Source organism: Artibeus jamaicensis, unplaced genomic scaffold (assembly GCF_021234435.1).
Source record: "Artibeus jamaicensis isolate MK-2021 breed Jamaican fruit bat unplaced genomic scaffold, CSHL_Jam_final scaffold_1283, whole genome shotgun sequence".
Taxonomy (NCBI): Eukaryota; Metazoa; Chordata; class Mammalia; order Chiroptera; family Phyllostomidae; genus Artibeus; species Artibeus jamaicensis.
The window spans coordinates 5,536,964-5,561,320 of NW_026522028.1; the positions used below are offsets into that span (position 1 = coordinate 5,536,964).

General features: G+C 43.3%; 1 protein-coding gene across 8 annotated transcripts in view; it reads left to right on the forward strand.

The window, feature by feature from the left end:
* DMD (dystrophin) overlaps positions 1-24,357 on the forward strand; it is a 1,990,869-nt gene that overhangs the window by 1,893,537 nt on the left and 72,975 nt on the right. For all 8 annotated transcript variants that reach the window (XM_053655812.1, XM_037127036.2, XM_053655810.1 and 5 more), the window contains 3 exons: positions 10,741-10,942; positions 13,333-13,418; positions 16,352-16,509. In XM_053655812.1, coding sequence (XP_053511787.1) covers positions 10,741-10,942; positions 13,333-13,418; positions 16,352-16,509 — 446 coding nt within the window. The remainder of the gene's footprint in view (positions 1-10,740; positions 10,943-13,332; positions 13,419-16,351; positions 16,510-24,357) is intronic.

Below are 24,357 nucleotides of genomic sequence, written 5' to 3' on the forward strand. Positions count from 1 at the left end.
GGTTCATCTTCGTGGAGAACAAGAGAGAGGGCTAGTGTGAGGTGCAGCATTATGGAGCCCAGAGTCGGCCGAGCGCCCCGGTCTGCTGGGCTGCGGTATTGCTGCAGGCACGCTCAGCAACCGGGAGCCCCAGCGTTCTGCCCCAGGGTAGGCAGAGGACAGCTGGGCAAGAGAAATGAGGATTTGGGCAAAAGAAGGGGTAGGTAGTTAAAGTGTGTCTGTCGAGTCCGTTTGGGTAGGAGAAGCTATGAATTCCGATGGAACCTGGTCATTACGAAGTAGAGAGATCAAGAGCCTGACTGCCTAGGGAGGTGGAGCACGAGTTAGTGCAGAAGTAACGGGGAGGCCAAGAAGCTGTGGTTGGAGAGTAGCAGCGTAGCTCACCATTATTTCGGAAGTGGAGCCGTTCCCGTTGATTAGGTTGGGAGATGACCATTTGAGTAGATAGCATAGGTGGACCAGAAGTGAATTTCCGTGCAGATGAAATAGTTAAGGAACTAAGAGGCTAGAGTGATGCCCGTGTCATCCACGCCATTGTTGAAATCATCCAGAACTGGAGCCACAGTGCGGGAGAGAGAAGGACTGTGACTCCTGCCTGCCAAGTCTCCAGGGTCTGACCAGGGGTCTGTGGAAGTGAGCAATAAGATGGTCAAGGAGGGTCGCTGGCGTGGGCTTTTTAAAACGGAGATGGAGACTTGGGTGGTGTGGCTCAGTGGATTGAATGCCAGCCTGCAAACCAGGGGGTCACCAGTTTGATTCCCAGTCAGGGCACGTGCGTGGGTTGCGGGCCAGGTCCCCAGTAGGGGGCATGTGAGAGGCAACCACACACTGATGTTTCTCTCCCTCTCTTTCTTCCTCCCTTAACCCTCCCTCTAAAAATAAACAAAATGAAATCTTTTTAAAACTAAAAATAAATAAAGTGGCGTTGGAGAGGAAACCTCCTAGCAGTGGATTTGTTTGGAAGGAGCAAGTAGGCTTTTCCTCTTCGTTTTGGTCTCTCCAATACTTAGCACACAGCCCAGCACAGAGCAGGGTTGAATATGTTTTCATGGAATGGATGCATGACTGAAAGTAAATTTAGGTTTTTATTTCTTCAGCTTATAGTCTGAAGTTATCATTTTTCTCCAGCTATATAGCTGCCAAGTTTAAGTGGTTTTAAAGGGCTCCCCAGGCCTAGGATTTCCTCAGGGACCCGTTAACATAACCAGAGCTGCAAAGAGGCAGCTTGGGGTGGAGCAGAATCAGAGGGCTGGATGGAGAGAGTCTTCCGCCTCTTTTTCTTCTTCTGTCCCTGCCCCATTCCAGAGATACCTGCTTTCCATTGATAATGGGGTAGTTGGGAACTGCCTATTATAGAGTGCTATCAGGTATAGTGTATTCCCAAGAGGTCCCCAAAAGTTCAAAAGACACCATCAGCTGGGCCCAGTTATACTATGAAACAGCCCAGACATAGACTAGATTGGAAAACCTTGCAAAGACTTATCTGCTTTTCCATAAAGTTCCCCTGGACCTTGGACCCAAGCATTATTCAGTTCTCCTGTTCAAAAATTATTGTGTTCACATGCGCGTCTCCTTGTCTCTCGTTTCAGTTTATTTTAAAACTTCCAATAGTAGAAAACATTGTAGAAATAGGGCTATTTGCTGTTATTAAAAAATGTCTGACTGTTTGAGGTTGTAACCTTGTAATAAAGTTAAGCTGCGGATGTAGGATTTTCGCATTTAAACATATTTGAAATTCTCAGCATTTATGTTCGGAGAATGACTGTTCTGAGACTTGAAAAAGACTTAGGTCTAACAACATTAGGGTGTATTTACTTACATTCAGTACTGGATTCTCAAGAATGGTCAGGAGGGTTCCGTGTCAAGTATGAATATAGAATGAGGAGTTGACCAACCCTTTCATTATTGAACACATGTGTGATCTCATTACTTAACTAACTACTCCATAGATGATTTAAGAAATTCCTCTTCATTTCATATTTGCTTAGGTTTCTCCTCTGGCCTTCTTTGTCATTTTTGTGCCTGCAAAGCCATGATAAAGAGCCATTGTCTGTGGGACAGGCGAAGAAAACTTGTTCTGGCTTAGCTTTTCCAAGCGAAGGTTGCTTCTGCTAACTCCTACTTTAATGAAAATGAATGATGTTATCTCAGTGATTTCCTGATGCCAGTGAGGAGTTCGAATTACAGATACCTTAGAAAATATGCGGTGCCACTGCCATTAAGCACCTTGGTCTTAACTTTTCCACTTCACATGAAAGTTCCGGCCTTGCAGAAACCCGAAGAACACAATTTCATCCAGTATAGAGAATTTGCCAGGGAAGTTGAGAACATCACCATTAACCTAGAAGGTCCCAACTTGGTAATTGGTTTAATGTTGCGTGACTCCGCACTGCCTTTCAGTGCATTCGGAATGAAAATTCAACGCGGCAGAAAAGCAGAGACAAAGAGAAGGTCTTGGTAAGAAGGATTTGCACAGTGGTCTACATGGCTGATACCCCGTGCAAAGTTAGGGAGGAGAGAGAATCTAAGGTTCTTCTTTCTCCGTCTGTAGTTCTGGTGGCATACTGTAGGTGTGTGGCTTCCAAAATTAAAATTATAGCCAGCTTCTAAGAGCACGAATAAAACTGCACTTAAGCAAAGCGCGTGTATTGAGTTTATTAGCGTGCAGCGGGTTGGAGAAAGCCCAAACCCGGGCACATATACCGCAGTTGATAAATGGGGCAAAGACTCTGCAAACGAGAAACAGAGAACAATTTGCTTCTGTTCAGCAACTAAATCACACAGTGGAGAGATTTGAGATAGCCTGGAGCTGTCTGAATAAAGGCATACCCTAGTCACAATAAACCAGGTGAAAAATGCGCTCCCTTCTTGGTAAATGCGCCTCACCTTGAAGGGTGCACTGCGGTGGCATTAGACGGGGTTCAGTTGCTGAAGAAGACTCCCAGGAGCCATGGTAACATGGCTTACAAATGTAGTCTTGGAGGAAATGGCTTCACTAAGAACAGCATGACCCTGGCTGGTGTGGCTCAGTGGATTGAGTGCTGGCCTGAGAACCAAAGGGTCCCTGGTTCAATTTCCCAGGCAGGGCACAGGCCTGGGCTGTACGCCAGGTCCCCAGTAGGGGGCGTGTGAGAGATAACCACACATGGATGTTTCTCTCCCCTCTTTCTCCCTCCCTTCCCCTCTCTCTAGAAATAAATAAGTGAAATCTTTCAGAAAAACATAAGACAACAGCATGAAAGTCAGAACATGCCTTCACAGCCAGAGACTGCCTCACGGCAAGCGGGCCTGAGAGGCCAGTGTAATTATTCTGTCCCTGCCCCGTAAACATCTGCTTTTCCCATGGACTATATGTATTATTTGTCACATATGTTAGAGGCCAGGTCTCTGTTATTTCAGAATTCAAAACATCTTGAGGACAGAACCAAATGAATTTTCTCAGCTTATCTGGTTTGACAGATACCAGTGCCCACAGGGAGGGTTCCTAGAGCAGGACACGTGTCTCTCCCCGGCAAAGCACCGCAGCGCTGTTTAAACTCTGCCCTGTGCCTGTGACTAAGTTGCTCACTGGGGAAGGGATAGTCGGCCTTCCCTTGTGCAGTTGAAGCTGTTAAGGAGCATCTTGGAGGTTCCGTTCTCCAGTCATCATTCTAGAAGTGTTCCATCCTTAATCTTCCTCCTGGAATTGGATACCCTTGAAGCGCATGTTTTCTTTGCCCCAAGAGGTCTTTTCCATCGGTCTGCCTTGTCTCATTCAAACCAAATTCGACCTGGCCAGGTCCTCCTCACCCAGTTCCTAAATTCTCTCAAGGTTCCTTAATGCCCAGTGGTCCCACACTCTTTGGTCCAGCAGATGTGTTGTTGCCACTGTGTGCTAACATCTTTACTATAACTTGGCAGTGGATTTGAGATGCAGAAAAGTTGACTCCCCCAGGCTGACATCATAGGAACTGTAGTCACTCCTGAATACACTCTGGCTTGGGCATGCCACGGAACTTTCTCTCTAATGGTCTATGTCAAATGTCTCGCTTTTCAATTTCAGAGACGTGGGCCTACCAAATGAAACGTAATTCTTCCTCGCTGATCCAAGTGTCCCAATTGTCCCTTCCATTTGTGGCTTTCCTCATATAGTAACGGGGCAAATAGCTGTATTTTTACACATGAGATTAGGACAGATGAGTCCTAAACCTTCTACTGGATACCCAGTCCCTTCCTTAAACCTTCACCCTTCCAATTCATGTCCACACAATGTTTATTCACATTATTATACATCAGTGTTTTCCACATGTGACTGTGGGTAAATATCCCCTCAGAGGACTTTCCAACATGGGTCTTTAGTAACAGAACCAAGAACGTAAGGACGTAGGTCCTTTACTGCTGCTCTCTGGAGTCACGGTCTCAGTCAGAACTCCCACCTCTTCGTCTACTGTGTCCAATAGGTGGGCCAGCTGTCCTCTCACTTCTTGGCTCTTTGAAGAGGGCACCTGAATCACAGCTAAGGGAGCATATTGTTCTCTTAGTGGAAACGTCTTTCCCGGCACCAACATTATGTCAGTTTTCCCTTTTAAATACGCATTTGGTGGCTTTCTTCCCTTCGGCAGCAGTCTTTCCTTATTCAAAATTTTAGTCCAAACCTCTGCCCCCCCACACTCCCCTCCCACACATGAAGTATGTCCCTTGGGTTTGGCCTCTGGTCTAGTACATATTTAGCCGGGAACAAGATAAGATATGCCAGCGCTTCTCCTTCGGTCTCTTCCTGGTGGTAGAAGCTCAGATAGGATCAGCACAGAAAAACCGGGACTAATTCTGTCCTGTAGGCAAATACACCTGTGTGACAGTCAGACCCAGAGAGGCGAGGTGTGGGGAAGGAGTACTCTGTTCCACCAACCCCTGTGGAATTCTCGCACTTACGTTCCAACGAATAGCCTTAATATCTTGTTTTGGAATATTGCCAGCCTTCGAGACTCTTGATCGTAACCCCAGCCCAGGAACTACTAGGTATGGCATTGAAAAAAGGAAATGGCGGGCAAGTGGGAAACAGCTAACAGGCTTCCCCACTTGAAGGACCTGTTTCATTGTAATTGGTCCCACTGGTGGGGCCCATTCATCAAAAGTGATGGTTGCCCAAGTTCCTTTGGTTGGAACTCCACCTGCAGGCCAGAGGGGGTGAAGTTCAACAGAAGGAGATTCTGAACTTGAGCTTTGGCTATTGCAATCAAGGGACTGAATTGTAGCAGACCTGCCACAAGTGTTCATTTCCCTCCTAATCCATCTGTTCAGCTCCGGGAGTTCAGGTTCCACCATTTCCCGATGCCACCAGGGAGTTCTGTCATCGATACCCTATTGCAAAGCCCATCCCACTTCAAACGTAGCGTGGCAAGGAGCCACGGTTCACTTTCATACTTTCCATCAGAATTGTCTTTCTTCTTCTTAAATGTCTTAGCCATATGTTTAGCCAAGATTGACTTGGGGGCGGTCTTCTAAGTGATTGTACCTCTCACATTAATTGCCCTGGCGGTGGCAGTTGGGGCTCCGTTGGATTCACAAGTCCAGCGGAGTTGGACTCAGAACCCAAATAACCATGCTTACAAATGCACAATTCATTGCAGGAAAAGTCTACGATATCCCAACATTAAACTGAGGGTATGTATCACAACCACAGGCTACCTCACATCATGGGGTCCAGAGAGGCCAGATACAAGTTCCAAGTGACCCATCTCTGTAAGTGCCACACCAGGGTGCACTTTCTTTCTTTGATGAAGAACCACCCACCACCTGTGTGAGTGCAAATCACTTTGGAAACCAGGGAGCACATACTAGAGCCTTAGACAGGGCTTCTTATAGCCTGCTGGTACCCAGGAATATTCTGCCTATGTAACCAGTCCCAAAGACAGCAGCGGGACTCCCGCTGGTCTCACTGAGACCATCTGAAAATGGCCAGTGTTACTGCTAGCAATAAACAGTAGTTAAAACCTCCTTGGCTGGTGTGGCTCTATAGATTGAGTGGCAGCCTGTGAACTGAAAGGTCGCCAGTTCTATTCCGTCAGGGCACATGCCTATGTTACAGGCCAGATCCCCAGTAGGGGTCGCTGGAGAGGCAACCACACATTGATGGTTTCCTACTCTCTCCCTCCCTTCCCTTCTACTGAAAATAAATAAATAATATCTTTAAAACCAAAACAAAACCAAGAGTGAAAACCTGTAACCCATGGCTATACGTCGTGAAAACTCACTTCTTTTCATCGTCTCGATCAAGGCTCTGCATGACATAGCTGTTCTAGCAAAAGCATGTCATACCCCTTCCAGAGGCTCTGGATTAACTCACCGCACAATTACCTGCATCAAAGGACATTGACTTTCCTGCTGGGCAAAGATGTCCTTGCAAAGGCCTTCAACCTCAAGTGGAAGCTGCCTATTGAGCGAGTTGGCGTGGTGTCACCTGCAGCCTCCTCTTCCCAGGGTGCCTTCTGCTGCCTGGGGACTGGGGGGGGATAGGTCAGCAAACACATAGCAGTTATCTTTTCCTGACCCCCCTCTGTTTCTGTCTGCACTCATTAGATTACAGGATTATTTCTATATTGCCACAGTGTATTCAGACTTGCCCACGGGGTGAGCTTGGAGGCGTGTCGGCATCCCGGGACTCATTCTAACTAACTTCGTGGTACTGCTTTTTCCCGCGGCTGTTATCACTAGTAGGAAATGAAGGGTAGTTTTCTCTTTCAGTGAAGTCTGTAAGAACACCTTCTGCTTTTCAGCACGTCCCTCCATGAGGAATCTGAAAACTTGTGTGTCCCGCTGTAACACCCACAGCAAGTCTTCTCATCTCTTGTCTCGGTTTTCTGTGCTACAAAACGATTCCAGAGGTGCCTTCTAGACCTCAAAGCCTAGGATGCTGTAAAAGACCAAAAAAAAAAAAAAAAACCTGCCTTACCTCCTCATTTGTCATATGGAAAGGGGAATGGAGTCAGCATTTGAACTTAGCATGGTGAGGGGATGATGAAGCCCAACCAAAGCCTCAGGAACCATTAATGGGATTCACATGCATGAATGCCGCCCCCCCCCCCATTTCCTGCTTTTCCACTGCAGCAGAGAGGATACTGCAAAGCCAGTCACTTTTGCCCTGTCCACGCCCTGTCTCACCCCACAGCCTACACGCATTATATGACCCCCACCAAATGGTCCATATTCTTTAGTGCCATCAAAACCTATGACATCCTCTACTATAAAAGTAATTTTTGAAAGAGAGAAGCTCTTAGAACATACTTAGATTTTAATACAGCTTTAACATATATTCCCCAGTGAATAGACTAAAGGATACATACTTTTTCCCCTAAATGGAAATTTCTGGCTTGAGGTAAAATGATAATTTCACAAAGTTCTATCTGTCGGTTGCTTGTTGAGGCTTCTAGAAACAGCTAATCGTGATCTTTAATGTTTCATCCAAAAGTCTCACTACATCCTATAAGATGTTCGTTTTGAACAGTTAAGTGTGTATCTGTGTGACAATTAAACTGTCCCTATCAACTTTTTTCACCTCTCTTCTAGCCCATAGTTGCAATACCACATACCTAAACCGAAGTCTTGTAAAAAACTGTTCCATGAAAGTGAGTTCTGTCTGTTTTGGGAAAGCGTGTTTTCCCGGTCTTCCAAGATGGATCGTGCATGTGTCTGACCACGTGCGGGTTTAGCAGAGCACATGCACCGTATTTCTCTCCTAACTGTGTCATCTTCTGCTCCTGTTATTGCAGAGCAATTGCTTTGCTCCCCTCTGGAGCTATTTATACTCCAGATTTTCCATTCTGCGTGTTACGCGTCCACCTGTACAGAGATAAGAGTAGACCCAATGAAAAGAAACTCCCTCGATTTTGCTGTCTTTGAGCTTCTTTCCATCACACTGGTAAATTAGATGCCATACAAAAGTTAGTCTGAGAATCCTCACCTGTTAGTTCTCTCATCCTTCCATATAAAGCAAGGTATTTATGACTAAGGCAGAGTAACAACAAAAGAAAATACCAGAGAAACTTCAAAACTTCCTTCAATCTATAAAGAAGCATAGTGGGGATATCGGTCTTTAGAAGAAATCCGTTTCTCTCTTATGCTCATGGAAACGGTGGGCCGCATTTTTAGATGCTTGCTCTACCTGCACCCGAAACTGTGTCCTCAGAGGACAGCGGGTACACAGAAGAGAAAGTGAAAGTGAGTTCTTGAACCTCCAGGCTCCCCTGCAGTCCCTGCTCACTCAGCCTTTCCATCGTCGTGTCCTCCTGCCCACTTGCGTCGTTATTTTTGAAATTCTTTATTCTTTTCCTACCTGCCTCCCTCTCCAATGAAGTTACGTTCCTTTCTGGCACTTGAAGCTGAGTCTCGGCTTCCATGTGAAGAGGTCATCATCCTGAGAGTATTCATCATCCTGAAAGTATTTTTAAGCAAAAGGAGTGGGGCCTGGAGAGAAGCAAGATTCGCCACTCCAAAATGTGTCACTTTGTCACGTGGAACACTTTGAACTGAAAACAACTGAGGCCCCAAAGACTCGGGAAGAACCACTGACCATCCCTCTAACTATGCCTGAAAGAACTGAGAGAGAGAACTTGGCTGCCCCAGGAAGGGAGCTGTCATCACAGAGAACTATAGTTTAACATGAACTAGTGCGTGACAGACAGGGAGGAAGCTAGCAAGGCCCGTTTGATCCAAGTCCCCTCTGTGTCCCACAGTTTCCGTATGACCCGGCAGTCACATTTTTGAGTAAACATGAACTCTTCTCATCTTCTCGTGAATTGCCTCACTCTCCCTTTGACGTTCCACACCTCTGTCTCCTTCTCCTCAGTCCAGAATGACCATGAGACCTCATTTTGCCTGACCATCTTTGGGATTTTCATATTGATGTGGCTACCCTGTTTGCACGGAATTAAATCGATCTTCTGTGACTCTGTCTCATATCCATTTAATTCTTAAGACCAGTCAGAAGAACATAGAAGGGTAGAGAAAAAAATTTTTCCTCCCCAGTGGCCTTTGCCTTGATGGGAAGAATGCTCACCTGGGGCATTTTAGGGAAATTGGGATTTGGAATCACAGGGCTTTGCTCCCTGGGGTGGAAAACAAAGGGAAAAAAAAAACCCTCCTGCTCTCCATGCTTCCAGGGAAACTTCGAAAGTTACCATTTTCCTTTTTTAAAAGAGAACAATATGTACTACGCAGGTATTAACCCACATAGGTATTAACCACTATTTTTGTTTTTTCCCCTTAACATTTAATTAGAATCAACCACAAATGGCTGGTAAAATACATTAAAGCCTTAAATTTACATCTGATTAGTATTGGGCAAGCTGTTTGCTGACTGGGTTGGCTGGTGTTTATCTGCTGTTACATTTATAATTGTATTGCCTCCTCCCCTGAGATGCGTGAGAAATTTCCTTAATTACCATTGATTCTTTCTCCCTGAGGACTGAGCATTCAGACCACAGCTTAGGGCTGTAAGGTGTTATAAAAGCATGTTGTTGCATTTCCAATTTGGTTAATAGACTGGCTTTAGGAAAAAGCATCTTTTCGTGACTCTTGGGAATACAGCGTGCGGGATGCTGATGCTGGACGTGGCTGCAATTTCACTTCTGTGACATGTTTGTCTTGCAGCATAGATTAAATACCACCTCAAATCACGGGAACTCCCCCCCCACACACACACACATACACGTTCATACAGTTCTTAGAGAATTTGAAAAGCACAACATAAAACGCAATCTGAAGGTGAAAGAAATGAGGCAGCCTCAGGCCTGCAACCTGGATCGATTGTGTGGTTACTTTAGTTTGCCCATGGAAAATTGGACTGAAGTTGATTATGTTTTCCACCCAATGTTAAGGTAGCAGAAAGATTATGAAGCAGCTGATACTCCAAGGAGAAAAACACTTAATGATTATAAATGCATAACTGGAAAGAGAGTTTACACAACCCTAACCAAACAGATGAATCAAACTGACCTTCTCTAAAACGAATGCAAGCAAGTATGGTTAGGAACTCTTTAAAAAATCTCTAGTAAAATAGTTTTGTCCTCATTCAGTTGGAAATGAGTGGGTTTATATAGAATGCAATAGGCCCCCTTAACACTCCAGTATTCCCCAAAACTGGGTCTTTGCTCACATCTTCACCCAGTCAGTGCCAGGGACATGTGAGAACCACCGCAGATCCTGCATGCTCGTCCAGGTCATCAGACTTAGCGTCGAGGGATGAAAACAGAGCCCTTTTAAATCAGGCTGGCACGCGAACTACGTAAATGTAAATATATGAATATGTAAAGTATGGGATTGTCTAACCATTCTGCTGCACACCTGAAACTAATACAGAATGATAGTGAATAGAAACTGTAACTGAAAAACTAAAAATAAATAAAACATGGCCCCGGCTGGTGTAGCTCAGTGGATTGAGTGCAGGCCTGCGAACCAAAGTATTGCTGGTTTGATTCCCAGTCAGGGCACATGTCTGGGTTGTAGGCCATATTCCTAGTATGGGGTGTGCTAGAGGCAACCATACATTGATATTTCACTCCCTCTCTTTCTCCCTCCCTTCCCCATCTCTCTCAAATAAATAAATAAAATCTTTACAATAAATAAAAGAAAGGAGCGTTCATTCCAGATTTGGCATTTACCAGAGGGTACAAGACATCTCTAAGCAGGAATCTCAAAAGAAAAAACATGAACACATGATTTTGCCTCCTTCGAATCACTTGTGATCTTCCATGACTTTTGCAGTGGATCTCTTGAGCCTGTCTGCTGCATGCGATGCCTTGGAGCAGCACAACCTCAAGCAAAATGACCAGCCCATGGACATCCTGCAGATCATTAATTGTCTGACCACTATGTATGACCGCCTGGAGCAAGAGCACAACAATCTGGTGAACGTCCCTCTCTGCGTGGATATGTGTCTCAACTGGCTGCTGAACGTTTATGACACGTACGTATGGCGACCTTTGGTCTCAGCCTCTGTCACAAGAGGTGTAGCGAGCAGAACAGTGGCGGTTTCATTAGCTTCCCCCCAGGCCCCCAGTCTAGAAATACGGTCCTCAGGTGGCAAGGTCTGAAGCTGTGTGGCCTAATGCTGTCCCTGCGATAACTCATGTTTGCAGTTATTAGAACATAAAGTATTTTGTGTTGATTAGGTTGTAGGTTAGAGCTGGAATGGTGATCGCTCTCAGAAAACAAACACAATCTGGAAATACCCATTTTTTTTACAATGAGCCAACCTGTAGCCTTTGGCTCTTTCCCTTTCTTGCCTGTGCACTTCGAAGTCCCCTGTCCACTGTGGGGGTGGCCGCCTTGCACAGGCGGAAATGGACAGACTTCCCGGAGATGCTGGCACCCCTGTCACCAGATCTGAATGGTGTTCGCTTATAGTCAGGAGAGTTCTGCTGGAGATGATGAGTTGATGAGCCGAACAAAATGAAAATAAGCCCTTCACACAGCAAACTCGGCTCCTCACACTGAAGACATTTGGGTTTTGCTTTATCTTTTTGTTTTTTCTTTTTTTTCCTTAAATATGGTTTTCCTGGCACCTCCGTTCATCACTCTTTTTTGGACAGCACTTGTTTATTTCTCTGGGATTGCACACAGGAGAGAGCCTCAGGTTGAGTTTTTGTCTTGAGCTTAAGTGCAGACAATGAGGAAGGTAGCAGAAGGAATTGGTCTTAACTGTAACTGAATTCTTCTTTGACCTCAGATTTCTTACATGCCTCATTTCACATGTCAAGAAAGAAATCTCCCCATTTGGAAATCTGACAAGGTTGTCGAAAAGGAGTCCCATATCAACTATTTTGCCTTTTGCTTTTTTTTTTTGGAAATTTCAACCATCTCCTGGATTAAAATGTATAGACCCTTTTTTCTTTGTTATTTTGATAAGGTGTTGCTTTTTAAATTCTAAGATCACCAGGCTATTGGATCCTGATCATACTCACTATGCCCTTGAGCCTGCTGGATTGTAATTGGGGATTACCCTTACATTTGCGTTCATAAGGGTTTGTATTCAGGCCTTTCCTCGAGTATATTTTAGCACTGTTTTCTTTGCAGGTGACATATGAATGGATTCTGAGTATATAACTTCCTTTTGACCTGCTGGAAAATGAGTTGGGAACCACTTAATTCCTTAAAGACCCAAGTTACTGTCTAAAATTTATTTGTTAAACTTTGGCGTTATTTAAAGAGTACAAAAGGAAAGGAAAATCTTCCATAGTAATTTTCTTAACACCTTAGAATCTAGGATTTGTGTTTGACTAAGGGATTTAGTAAATTGTGCCAGTTGAAAGTTGAGCACATTATTTACCAAAAATAAAAGTGCTAAATGAGAGAATAAGTCTACAGTCTTTTTTTTCTTTAGCAGCACCTGAGGTTCAGTTACTTTCCATAACAGAATAAAAGCTGAAAATTATTGACAGACATTGTCTACTGAATGAAAAAATTTTTATTAGAAAATACTTTCCCATGGATATAATGAACTCACTAATAAGTTTGTCATGTAGAAAGCTTTATTTCAGCTTCATATGTCAACTGAAAGTATATATATTAAAGCATCAATATAGCAATAGGTTAGCAATAGCAATAGAGCTGGAACGGCGATCGCTCTCAGAAAACAAACAAAATCTGGAAATACCCATTTTTTTACAATGAGCCAACCTGTAGCCTTTGGCTCTTTCCCTTTCTTGCCTGTGCACTTCGAAGTCCCCTGTGCACTTGCCTGTGCACTTCGAAGAGCAAATTTTTAAATTGCTCTTTAAGATCACATTTTGAATGCTCTCTTATAGAGTGCGTTGTATTTTTCTTGTGGAGATAAATGTTTATATTTTGTATTACGTGTTACATGGCCTGAAGTGGTTGATTTTCTTCTGAATAAGGGTCATCTGATGAAAACCTTAAAGAGTTTTGAAGAGAGCAGAGCAGTTAGTTGCTGGGAATTTTTTTTTTTGGCTTCAATAACCCAAAGTAGGTAATTTGCTTCAGTAAACAAAATAGCTTAGTGCATAGCAATAATTCATCCACTCACTGACTTAAACCCAGGTGTTTCTCCAGGGTCCAACAGAAGGATGTTTTTCCTATTTTATGTAGAGCCACTCACACAATTCCGGTAAGGGCTTTTAAGAATTGAAAACTTAGTAAATATTCATTGCTCCAGCTGGCCAAATTTCCATCACATTCTAAGTCATCCACCAAATAGGTAATGAACTCAGAAAAGTTCTTACTCTTCAAAAACAACGGTCAATAGAGTTCTCATACCGAGGTTTTTTCTTCACTGAAGAGTGTTTGCTTTCTAGTAAAATGTCAGTAATTGTTTTCTGATTTGATTATTTATAATAGGGGACGAACAGGGAGGATCCGGGTCCTGTCCTTTAAAACTGGCATCATTTCTCTGTGTAAAGCGCACTTGGAAGACAAGTACAGATGTAAGTCATGTATAGTAACTCCTTATTCTTTTATTAATGTTTGGCTAATTACCCTCGTCCTGGAGGGAGAATGACATAGTGTTCTCGTTTGACAGCAAGTTCTTCATGGAAGATGTAGACCTCCTTTTAGAATGTCATAAAATGTGGTTTGTGCTGTTCCCTGTCAGGCAGTAAATTGCAGACATTTCAACAGAGAATGAGGACTTTTGCAGTCCAAGTATTATTTTACATTATGGTGACTATGTCTGAATAAAACATATGTCCGTAAGGGATAATGTCTCATTTCCCTAACCCCTTTGTATAAGTCAGAAAAATAAATGTGAAGGGTTTTTTTCTTTTTTAAGATTTTATTTATTTGTTTTTAGAGGGGTGAGGAAGGAAGGAGAAAGACAGGGAGAAACATCTCTGTGCGAGAGAAACATCGATCGGTTGCCCCACGCAAGCCCCCTACTGGCCTGCAACCCAGGCATGCGCCCTGCCTGGGACTCAAACCAGCAATCTTGTGCTTTGCAAACCAGCACTCAATCCACTGGGCCACACCAGCCAGGGCAAATGTGAAGGTTTAATCTATGCTCTTGCCCAGTGTTTTGGAATCTTATTTAAAGAGTACCACCTGGCATGGGTGTTCAAAAACACTGCTTATTTTATAATCATCTTACTGCAAGGTGTACCGACACAGCCAATTCTGTGATGTGACTGACATTTGATTATTGGAGAGACAGATAGCTTGCCATTTTTTATGGGGCGCAAGTATCACCCGATAGAATTTCCTACTGATTAGCCATTAGGTTCTTCTGCTTAAAAGTTGTCAATCCACGCTTAAAGCAAACACTAGAGGAGTGATGGCGGAAATCGGACTGAGCAACCACTCATTCCCATTGTGAAGGACTGTATGTGTTTTCCCGTTTTAAAAGCTTGCAAGAAGTCTTTTTGGTAGGAATATTAAAGAAACCTAGTCTATTTTGTCTTTTCTCTTTTCCCCTAAGGCCAAGCCTCACAGGACTGAGATGTGCTGAGTTTAAGGACAGGCAGGAGATAAAAGAGATTAAATTCCTCCAAAGCCACACTGTGCCCTACTGCTCATTTCCCCCCTAGGACTAAGCCACAAAATACACAAGCCTTTTTAGCTCTCACTTTTATGTACTTTCCTCTTGAGTTTTCTCATCCTAAAAACCAAAGAAAAATAACCGAACAGATTTTGTTAACCATTGAAGAACGTATTTTGGGTAAAATAGAATCTTTCTGTGGGTTTTTTCCCTTTAAATGTTGTTGTTACTTGTTATAGATTAGTTTATAATCTAACCTTATCAATGGTGAGCACATTGTAACACTCAATTGAATCTTCAGGGGAACTTGCAGCCTCTGTTTCAACTACCTACTGAGACAGAATGTGTTTTGAGGTTGGTGAAACAAAGCCATTAACTCCAAATTAGGATATGTGCAAATCCGAATTCTGAAAAGTCTCCGTGCATGTTGTAGAGATGGTAAAAACTGGCGTTTGCGGTCTCATTTTGGATGTTACCATCTTAGTTGTCTCATTAAATAAACTATTTCATGTCTTAGAGTTTGAAGTGTGCTGATGAGTAGGAAAAGCTTTCTTGATTTATTTTGGGGAGGGCGCTTTTATTTGAATACAAGGTATGGCTAAAATGACTTTATTTCTGAGAATAAAACACGTCGCAAGCGTTTGGTGTGCTCAGAGATTCTGTGAACCCACTCTGTCTGTCCAGCACCTGCTCTGTAGACACTTGCAGCGCTTGGTTGCCCAAGATACGGTTCCTGGTCTCCAGGAGATAACATTCTTCGTCCAAAAAGAGAGTCACCTATCGAACCAGTGACCATGTAAAGGGGGTAGGAGCTAATTACAAATCTGTACAGCGTCCTGTGGGGAAAACAAAGAAGAAACTCAATGATCTTATGGCTTCATAAAGAAGTCCCAATTTGGGGACATGTTTGAATCTCTGATGTCCAAAAGAGGGTGGTGCTTTAGGCTACTTATGTGGTTCCTAATGCTAAAAGAGTAATTCTGTTATAGTACTTACATTCTATATATAAAATGTTTTCCAAAGGATTGTGTTCTGGCTTAGGAAAAATTCAGGCATCAGGATTGTATGTAAACTCATTTCTTGAGAGCTATAGTTCATCCATAAAAAGTACTAAATGTCTAGATTAACACACAGTAGAAGTACCATCTTTTGCTGTATATACTGTGCACTTTTTTGGTCCCAATTCTTGAGAGAAAAATAAGGATGTATATTATACATGGGTAGTACCTGAAATACCTTCTAGCTGTTCTTGGGTTTTGTAATTATTTGTTACAAAAAATTTCTTGTTCCATACTATGTTCAAAAAATAAATGCTAAACTTCATTTATAAAACAAAGAGCAAGTATCTAAATATAAATAAATTAAAAATTGAATGAAAATATTAAAACAGCTCTGGCAGGTTGTTAAGCCACACAGTGATGTTTTTCTCCCCCTCTTTGTCCCTTCTTTCCCCTCTGTCTAAAAATAAACAAATAAAATCTTTTTAAAAAATAAAACAGCCCTGGCCAGTGTAGCTCAGTGGATTGAGCGTGGGCCTGCGAACCAGAGGATTGTGGTTCAATTCCCAATCAGGGCACATGCCTGGGTTCCCAGTAGGGGACTCACAAGAGGCAACCCTACAATGATATTTCTTTCCTTCTCTCCTTCCCTTCCCCGCTAAAGATAAATAAATAAAATCTTTTAAAAAATTAAAACAAAAGTTTTTTTCCCCTGAAAGTTTGGGCCAAAAAGATGGGCATACTAATCGCAAAATATGGTAACCGCTCTCTGTGGGAATATTGGCTGCTCTTGAGAATTAGTATTGGAATTGAGTCGGCCATTAGGTTCTGCTAGCATCTACTTCTTGCTGCTAGTTTAATTGTTGCAATTCTCTTCTTCCTTTGATAGACCTTTTCAAGCAGGTGGCAAGTTCCACAGGATTTTGTGACCAGCGCCGGCTGGGCCTCCTCCTGCATGATTCCATCCAAATCCCCAGGCAGTTGGGTGAAGTGGCTTCCTTTGGGGGCAGTAACATTGAGCCGAGTGTCAGAAGCTGCTTCCAATTTGTAAGTTATTCACCTTCTTCAGTAACTATTTGTCTTTCGTAACTACTTATTGTTTTGTGTTGTAGAAATGAATTTTGAAAACACACTTTTGAAAACAAGCTTTAGTTTCTTACATAGCTCTTCTGTTGGCAGTTAGCCAGGGTTTTTTTGAAATATGAAACCTCTTTAGGCAGTGGCTTCTGGAATGCTGGGTTTGTGGGGGTGGACAGTACAGCCCAGAGGAAGGAAAAGAAATCTCCATCTGCAGCTGGGACCCAACAGGTACTATGGTGCTGGGAGGGAAGGGAGTCTGCAGTGGTTCCATGGGGCAGAGAGTAAAGCTACAGCCATGGCAATCCTTTGTATGTAAGAGAAAGAGTTTTAGCCTTGGCTGGTTGTGGCTCAGTGGATTGAGCACGAGCCTGCACACCAAAGGGCTGCCAGTTGGATTCCCAGTCAGGGCACAGGCCTGGGTTGCAGGCCAGGTCCCCAGTAGGGGGCGTGCAAGAGGCAACCACACATTGCTGTTCCTCTCCCTCTCTTTCTCCTTCCCTTCCCCTCTCTTTAAAAATAAATAAATAAAATCTTCAAAAGTACAAAGAGAAAAAAGAAAAAGACTTTTTATACGCAAGTTTCTTTTATTTTTACCTAACAGTATTATAGCCTCCTTTCAATGGCTGTTGGTGAAGAGTTGACACAGCTTTGTCATTTTTTTTAGAAAGTTTTCCTTTTGTATCTTTGACATCTCTCTACTTTTCCCAACCCTCCCCATAGTCTTATCACAAGGTCGGAGGTTTGTACCCTCTGCTAATGCCCATCACTAGCTCAACGCCGTCTTGTCCATTCCCTTTCTGATCCTGTCCCCTCGCCTTTTGCACACGGAAGTCAGTGTTCCCAGAAACACCCTCTTCTCCCAAATGCCTGCTACACATTTAGGTTGTTTCTGTTTTCTGATATAAGGTGGGTGACGCTGCACTGAGTATCTTCAAGCAGTTAGCCCTTTTCTTTAATTAAAGTTATTTCCTTAGGACAAGTTCTAAGGACTGGGATTACCAATCTAAATGATAGAGTTTTGTGCCTCGTCTCAAAAGTTGTTTTCTATTTGTAAAGCCACCAGTGCTGAAGGAGTGAGGTAGTTGCACTATCACATTATTCACAGTGTTCTTATGGCTTTTTTTTTTTTTAATGCTGAGACCCATTTTTCTGATATGGGTTTCTCAATCCATTCTGATCCCATTACTATTAGAACTAGAGATAACCAGGTTATGCCTGCTGTGTCTTTGACCACAGACCAGGATAAAACCATTGAAGGCCTTGTGGGCAGAATATCGTGAATGTTTAGTGAGCATTTAGTGTTTAGTGTGAGCATTCATTCAGTAGTGAGTGGGCAAATGGACTGATCACACACGTGGTGAGCACACTCCTGTGGAGGTGGTTAAACTATTTAGATTGTTTTTCCAAAATTGTGGCAAAGTAACTGTAAACGCAAAATACATGTGGAGAAACAAGTGCATTTTTCAACCGCGGATTCTCATCTCCCAAAATGCAAATGGACTATCACTACCTCTAGATTTCTCTAGCATGTCGCCGCATTACTGTTTCCATTTCCAGTGCAGGCACAAATAACTTTCACACAATGAATACTAATAACCACAAGTAATCCAGATTCATTTTGGTGTTTGTTTCTTTTTTTTACAATCCAATTATGAGACGACTTGAGATGATGCGAGTTGTGTTTTTCCGCACTGTTTTTGCTTTAGTCGTTTCAGTTACTTTTTCAGTTCTAGGTGTGAAACTCACAGGCACGTTCATTTGTATGTACATGTCCACAGTCGCTGTGCGCTGTGACTTGGGTGGAGAGTGAGTGTCAGAAAACAAACCTGCCAAGAGCCATCTGTTCAGAGACAGCTCCTGCTGCAGAGTAAGCTGGGCTGGCTTCAGGGACACCGGAGCCATTGTCCTGTCACCCCACCGTCCTGCCTGTGCCACTGCCACCAGTGCCAGGCAGCCACCACCACCCTTGCTGTGGACTCTGGGTCTTGGTGTCTGTCTGTCTGTCTGTCTCTCTTTAATTGAAATGTACAGGGTCCGGCAGAAGTAATGCCCACCTGAGTGTGGTTGGTAGGGTAAAATAAAATGGGTGTAATGATGTCTACTTTTAATTTGAACATTTCACCTAAAATGTCCTCTGCTGTGCTTGAGTTTGATATTGTTACATTACAGAATGATATGCCCATGATTTTGTAGGAAAAGGTTTTGTAATGAAAGAGGGGCATTATTTGCTCCAGGCCCCGTACTTGACATACAACACTATAAATTGAAGATGAACAGCAGGTCCTCAAACAACATTTCATTCAGCGTTGTTTCCTTTTAACATTGATGAGATGCCACAGGAACCTAACTCTCATTTATGTCGATTAGACTATGGTAACACTGATTTCATTGTAAGTTGCTTTGCTTAAAGTCACAGAGCTTATCGATGATGTTGAGTGAGGGCTTCCCATATAGCACATTGATTTGATACATTTATATACTATAATATGATTGCTGTTGTAGCAACAGGTAACACTTGTATCATGCCATATAGTTATCCTTCTTTCGTGGTAGGAATAAGTAAGGTCTAGTTTCCGGCCATCGAATGTGAGTGAAGGGGCCACTGAACAGAAGCTGTGATTTGCCCAGTTTTCCCCAGTCCTGTCCCCTAATGAGGAGCCCACTCTGGTCCAGGTTTGCCCGTTGCATCCTCTTGCTGGATGTTCACCTTCTTCCCTAAGCTCGTGTCTCTGGTTTCCATCCACCTCTGTCTCTGTAGTAGCAGCGCTATCTTCTCAGTGTCCAGGCTTTGAACTCAGTCCGCCCTCCCATACTTACTGAATGTGTCCTGCCCAGCCAGTCTCCAAGCTCCTGGGAATATCTTTTGTGAGCCTGGGGGACACATCAGTCAGGATAGTTATGGTGGTACCAGGTGTTTTTTATTTTCTTCTCGCTACTCTTTCGTATTTGCTGAATTTTCTCCTTCGAACATGTGGAATTAGAAAGAGATTAGTAAAGTGCTAGTTGTTTTTCAGAGGGTAAGAAACATCTTTTGCATGATTCCTTTTCATTGCATCCTTACACTGGTTTCAGGCCTTTTTGTCACAAGGCTCCTCTCTGCACCTTGGTCCCAATTTTCATTGGCCTTGGTGCTCCTTACGCTGCTTTTACAGAGATGTATTCACCGTATCACACCATCCCTAGAACTGTTGCTTGCCATGGACCACGGAATAAATCCTGACTTCTCCATCTCTCAGACCTTTTGTAATCTATTTCTATAACTGCCCACCGTTTGCTTTCACTACCATGAAAGACCTTCCCCTACCACTTGTACCGACCACACTTATAAATAATTTTGTGACCACTGCTACTGATGATACTACTTTACCATGGCTCACTTGAATTCTCTCAATCCTTACCAACCCTATGAGGAGAATAGAAAAAGAAGGGTTTGGGGTTTTTTTCTTTTCATTGTTGTCAAGTAAATGAACAGTTTACCTTTGCCCCTAAAATTGCTCAGCTGGTGGTAGAGTTCACATCTTAGTCCAGCATGCACACCCCACCCCAACTCCACATTACCACCTCATCCCCAAATACGCAGTTTGATACTCTAGCCGACCCTTGGATAATGTGCATTTGAACTGTGTGGGTCCGCTGAAATGTGGCCTTTTTTAAAAAATGGCTAATGTAAATGCATTTGCTTTTCCTTATGATTTTCTTCATAACATTTTCTTTTCACTAGCTTACTATATTACAAAACAATATATAATACATCTAACATGCAAAATCTGTTTAGTCAGCTCTTCATGTTGTTATTGGCAAGGCTTTTCCGGTCTACAGTAGCCTCTTAGTAGTTACATCTTAGAGGCATCAAACGTTACACTCCTGCATGGGGAGCTGGTGCCCCTAAACCCCGTGTTGTTCAAGGGCAAACTGGATGTTCCCAGCAGAACTTCGTGCACATTTTGTACGTGCAGAGCTAGGTGAGGTTTATGGGACTTCGATGTTGGGACCCTCTCAACTTGGTAGTGATTCGCAGTCAGGTTGAACCGCTCCACGGTGAATGCTTTCTTCAGAACGGACATCCTGGCCGGGAGTGCTCCCCCTTGCCTTTCGCTGTGCTGTGTGCACCGTGCCTGAAATGTGATGTTGTCTACAGGGAACGGTAACAGGCATGAAAACGCCCCCTGCCCTTTGAAGTGTAAGACCTTGCGAATGGGGCCCAGCTGGTTCCTTGAGCAAGCTTGTGCTCCAAGGCAGATGTTTCTAGCACCCTAAGGAAATGCCAGAACAGTTGTTTCTTGTTCAAATGCATCATCCAGTGCCTCGCAGGAGAAGCCAACTTGGGACTATAGTCCATTTTTCCCCTTGGTTTTCGTGTCAATAGCAGGAAAACTGACTTCTTTTCCAGTTGGTGCAGTTAGAAAAGGGTTAGTTTCTGAGTCACACAAGGGCCTGGCAGGGACAGGAAATCATGTGCCAAACTTGCTGGACGGTCTTTGGAAGGTTTCCTCATCCCATAACCCTCCCTTCTGGCGATGGATGGTGCTGATGGTTGCGCAATAATCTGAGTGTTTTTCATGCCACTGAACTGCCCATTTGAGAATGGTTAAAAAAATAAAAAATAAAGAATTAAAATAGAGAATGGTTACAATAGTACATTTTATGGTATGTATATTTTACCATAATCAATAAACTGGGGAAAACCTCCCCCAATTTTTTTTTAAAGAGGGGAAAGGACATCACTCTCAAATACATATAAAATGTTTTCTGTTTAAAAATCAGTGTAAGTTCGTCCAGAAATTATTCATGAAGCCAGGAATGCAGTTAGATCTGTGGGTAGTAAAAAGGAAAAGTTACTATAAATGTATGGATTGGACAGCAGAATGTTCATTGATATTAAATGAGGCAGCAGGATGCGGCTCCGCATTAGAAGCATACTGCAGGCAACACATGTTCCAGGGAAATCCACTCTTTGGGGCAGTAATAGAAGTAAGGTCTTGAAACCACTTTGTTTTGGAGATACAGATTCATTGCATGTATCCTCGGTCGTTCCTCTCCCGTGTTCCATGGAAACATCTCTGTTGACGGAGCAGATTGACCCTGTGACCTCAGCCAGGCCAGGCCTGCCCCTGGCAATGAGTCACACAGACCACGTGAAGCAACGCTGCAGATCATCCACACCTCTCCTTTTTCACATGAGAAAACTGGAGCCCAGAGCCATACACTGAATACATTGTACGTCCCGCGACTCTGTCATGGCTGAACTGGACATCAGGCCCCAGTTCCCTACGTTCTGGGCCAGTGCTTCCTTCTGCTAAACTATCTGAGGAGAAATACAGGGGGCTTTGAGCAGCTCCAAATGCTAGACTGAACTAAGGAAGTGTCATGTGATCCCCTATGTGAATTTTAGGCCAGAAGAGGATGAGGTGTATAAATGAACTGTCCTACCCCAACACACTGAAACACACAAATGCACCACCCCCATGGTCTTTACTTAAAATACTCTAATCCCAATGGCAAGTATGTCGCCTATCTTCAAATGAAACCAAATAATATTTCCATTTAAGTGACAAACGGAACACTTTTCAGTGACTCTGAAGAGAGTGCTGTATCTGAAAATTAGTATGTGGCAGTGTCCCCTCCCCATGGTCGTCTTTGTTGTGTTTTCTTCTGTAAACATTTTAAGGACTTTATTGTTTAGATACAATTGAGACGCCAACTTCACATTAAATATGCCTCAACTACAAGAGCTTGGGTGTCAAAATCTGTTTATTTTACATCTGTTTCCTGCCTCCTGTCGTATTCATGCATCAAAATGACTAAGTTGCTTTTTCATCTGTTTTCTGAATCTTTATATTCATATGACAAAAATAAATATCATTGCTCATCGCTATATACTATCAGAGGAATAAGTTCCACTCTCAACTATTGAGAACAAGTATATACAGTCGTGTCCCCCCTTACCCACATGGGTTTAATCGCCCCCAGGACCCAAAATCACTGTCCACCCTATTACACTGTTTTATCATATACATACACAGCAATGATAAAGTTTAATTTGTAAATGAGGCACAGTAAGAGACTAGCAACAGAAACTAATAATAAAGTAGAACAATTATAACAATAAAATAAGGAAGAGTTGAACACGAGCACTGTTGTAATGCAACAGTGGGTGTGACAACCAAGATGGCTACCAAGTGGCTGACGGGTGGGAAGCGTGTACACAGCATTGCACACGGGACAAGGAATGATTCACGTCCAGGAAGGGATGGCATGAGATTTTGGTGCACCATTTAAAACTTAGGAATTATGTCTGAAATTTTTCACGTAATGTTTTTGGACTGCAGTTGACTGCAGGTAACTGAAACCGCAGCAAGTGAAACTGTGGGTGAGGGAGACTACTGTATCTATCTCTGTGTGTGTCATGTATATACATAAGAAATCATTCCAGAGTACCTGGGGTAGTGAGTGGCAGAGTGGTCAAGTGCATAGGCCCTGGAACCATCTGCCTGGGTGGGTTCAAATCCCAGCTCTGGTACTTGCTGGGTGTACAAACTTGGGCGTGTTTCTTTGGGTTAAATAGCCAATAGAGATGGAGCACTTAAAGTTGCCATGGGGCACGTGCACTGTAGTGCCCCTGAGAGTTAGCTATGGTTATCTAAAGGTCATGGTAACGTAGTGTTACGGAACAGCAAGTGGGGGCCCTGCTGCCCACCACAGCCTCTAGGCAAAATTCCAGGGGCAAAGGTTTGCTGATAACAGAAAGGAGTCTTTATTTGAAAGCTACACAATTTTGGAATAACGGTTCTCTGCATGCATTAGTCATTTGAGCCCGTCAATCAAGGCTAAAATCTTTAACTCTTTAGTTACAGTTTTAATCACTTAAGCCTATCCATGAATGCCTAACTAACTCTTTAACACCTGAGTTCCCCCAGCTTTCACCCTGATAGTTTTTAGTTATTTCTATAGGATTAGTGAAAACAACATAAGATAAAAAAGCTACACAATTCCGAGAGAATGGCAGGCTTCTGCCTCAGAGTCTGTCCCCTCTGAAACACCCAGTGAAGAATAACCCTTCCATCCTCTGCCAGCCCCCAATCCTGAGCTGCTGCTGAGTTCCTTCTCCCATCCAAAGTACTGTCCTTTGGGAGATGCAGGCAACTGCACCTCGATCATCCAGGCAGCTCCAGGAAGAGAGTGTGAGAGCCAGTCTCTGCCCTCCTTTTATTCTAAATCTTCTGGCCCATAATTCCATGCACTCCTGAAGTGGTCAGTTTCTCAGCCAATGTGGTCATACACTGTTTACTGTTGCCTGGGGCAACCTCTGCCTACAGCCCCCTCCCCCCTATCCTTCCCCAGCCATCTGATCAGATCTCTGTATCAAGACTCTCCCACCCAGGTTAACAATTCCTTCTATGTATAACCAAGCATCTGTAGATTAGAATTTAGAGAGTGGAGATTGAGTTTTCCCTACAAGTGTTAAAATACCTTGCCAGGACCCTTCTTAACCAGTTTGATAGCATTCCCCATGACAATGGATCACATTTTTCATTTTCCATCCTTAAAATTACTCCCCCACATTCCGCTTTCATTAGGTTTTCTTTGGCTTTTTGTTCAGTAATCACAATACAATTCCTTTGGTTCCATAGATGTCCTTCTTCTACCCCTTTTGACTGATGGCCACTGGTTAGGAAGTATGATACTAGTGAAATACTGCAAATATGATATTCATATTCAGGTTTTCTCACCAAGCTCCTCCCTGGCTTGCTAATGCACAGTTCATTAGAATTCCTGCCCATTTCCAGGGCGATCTTTTATTAACCTATTATCAGC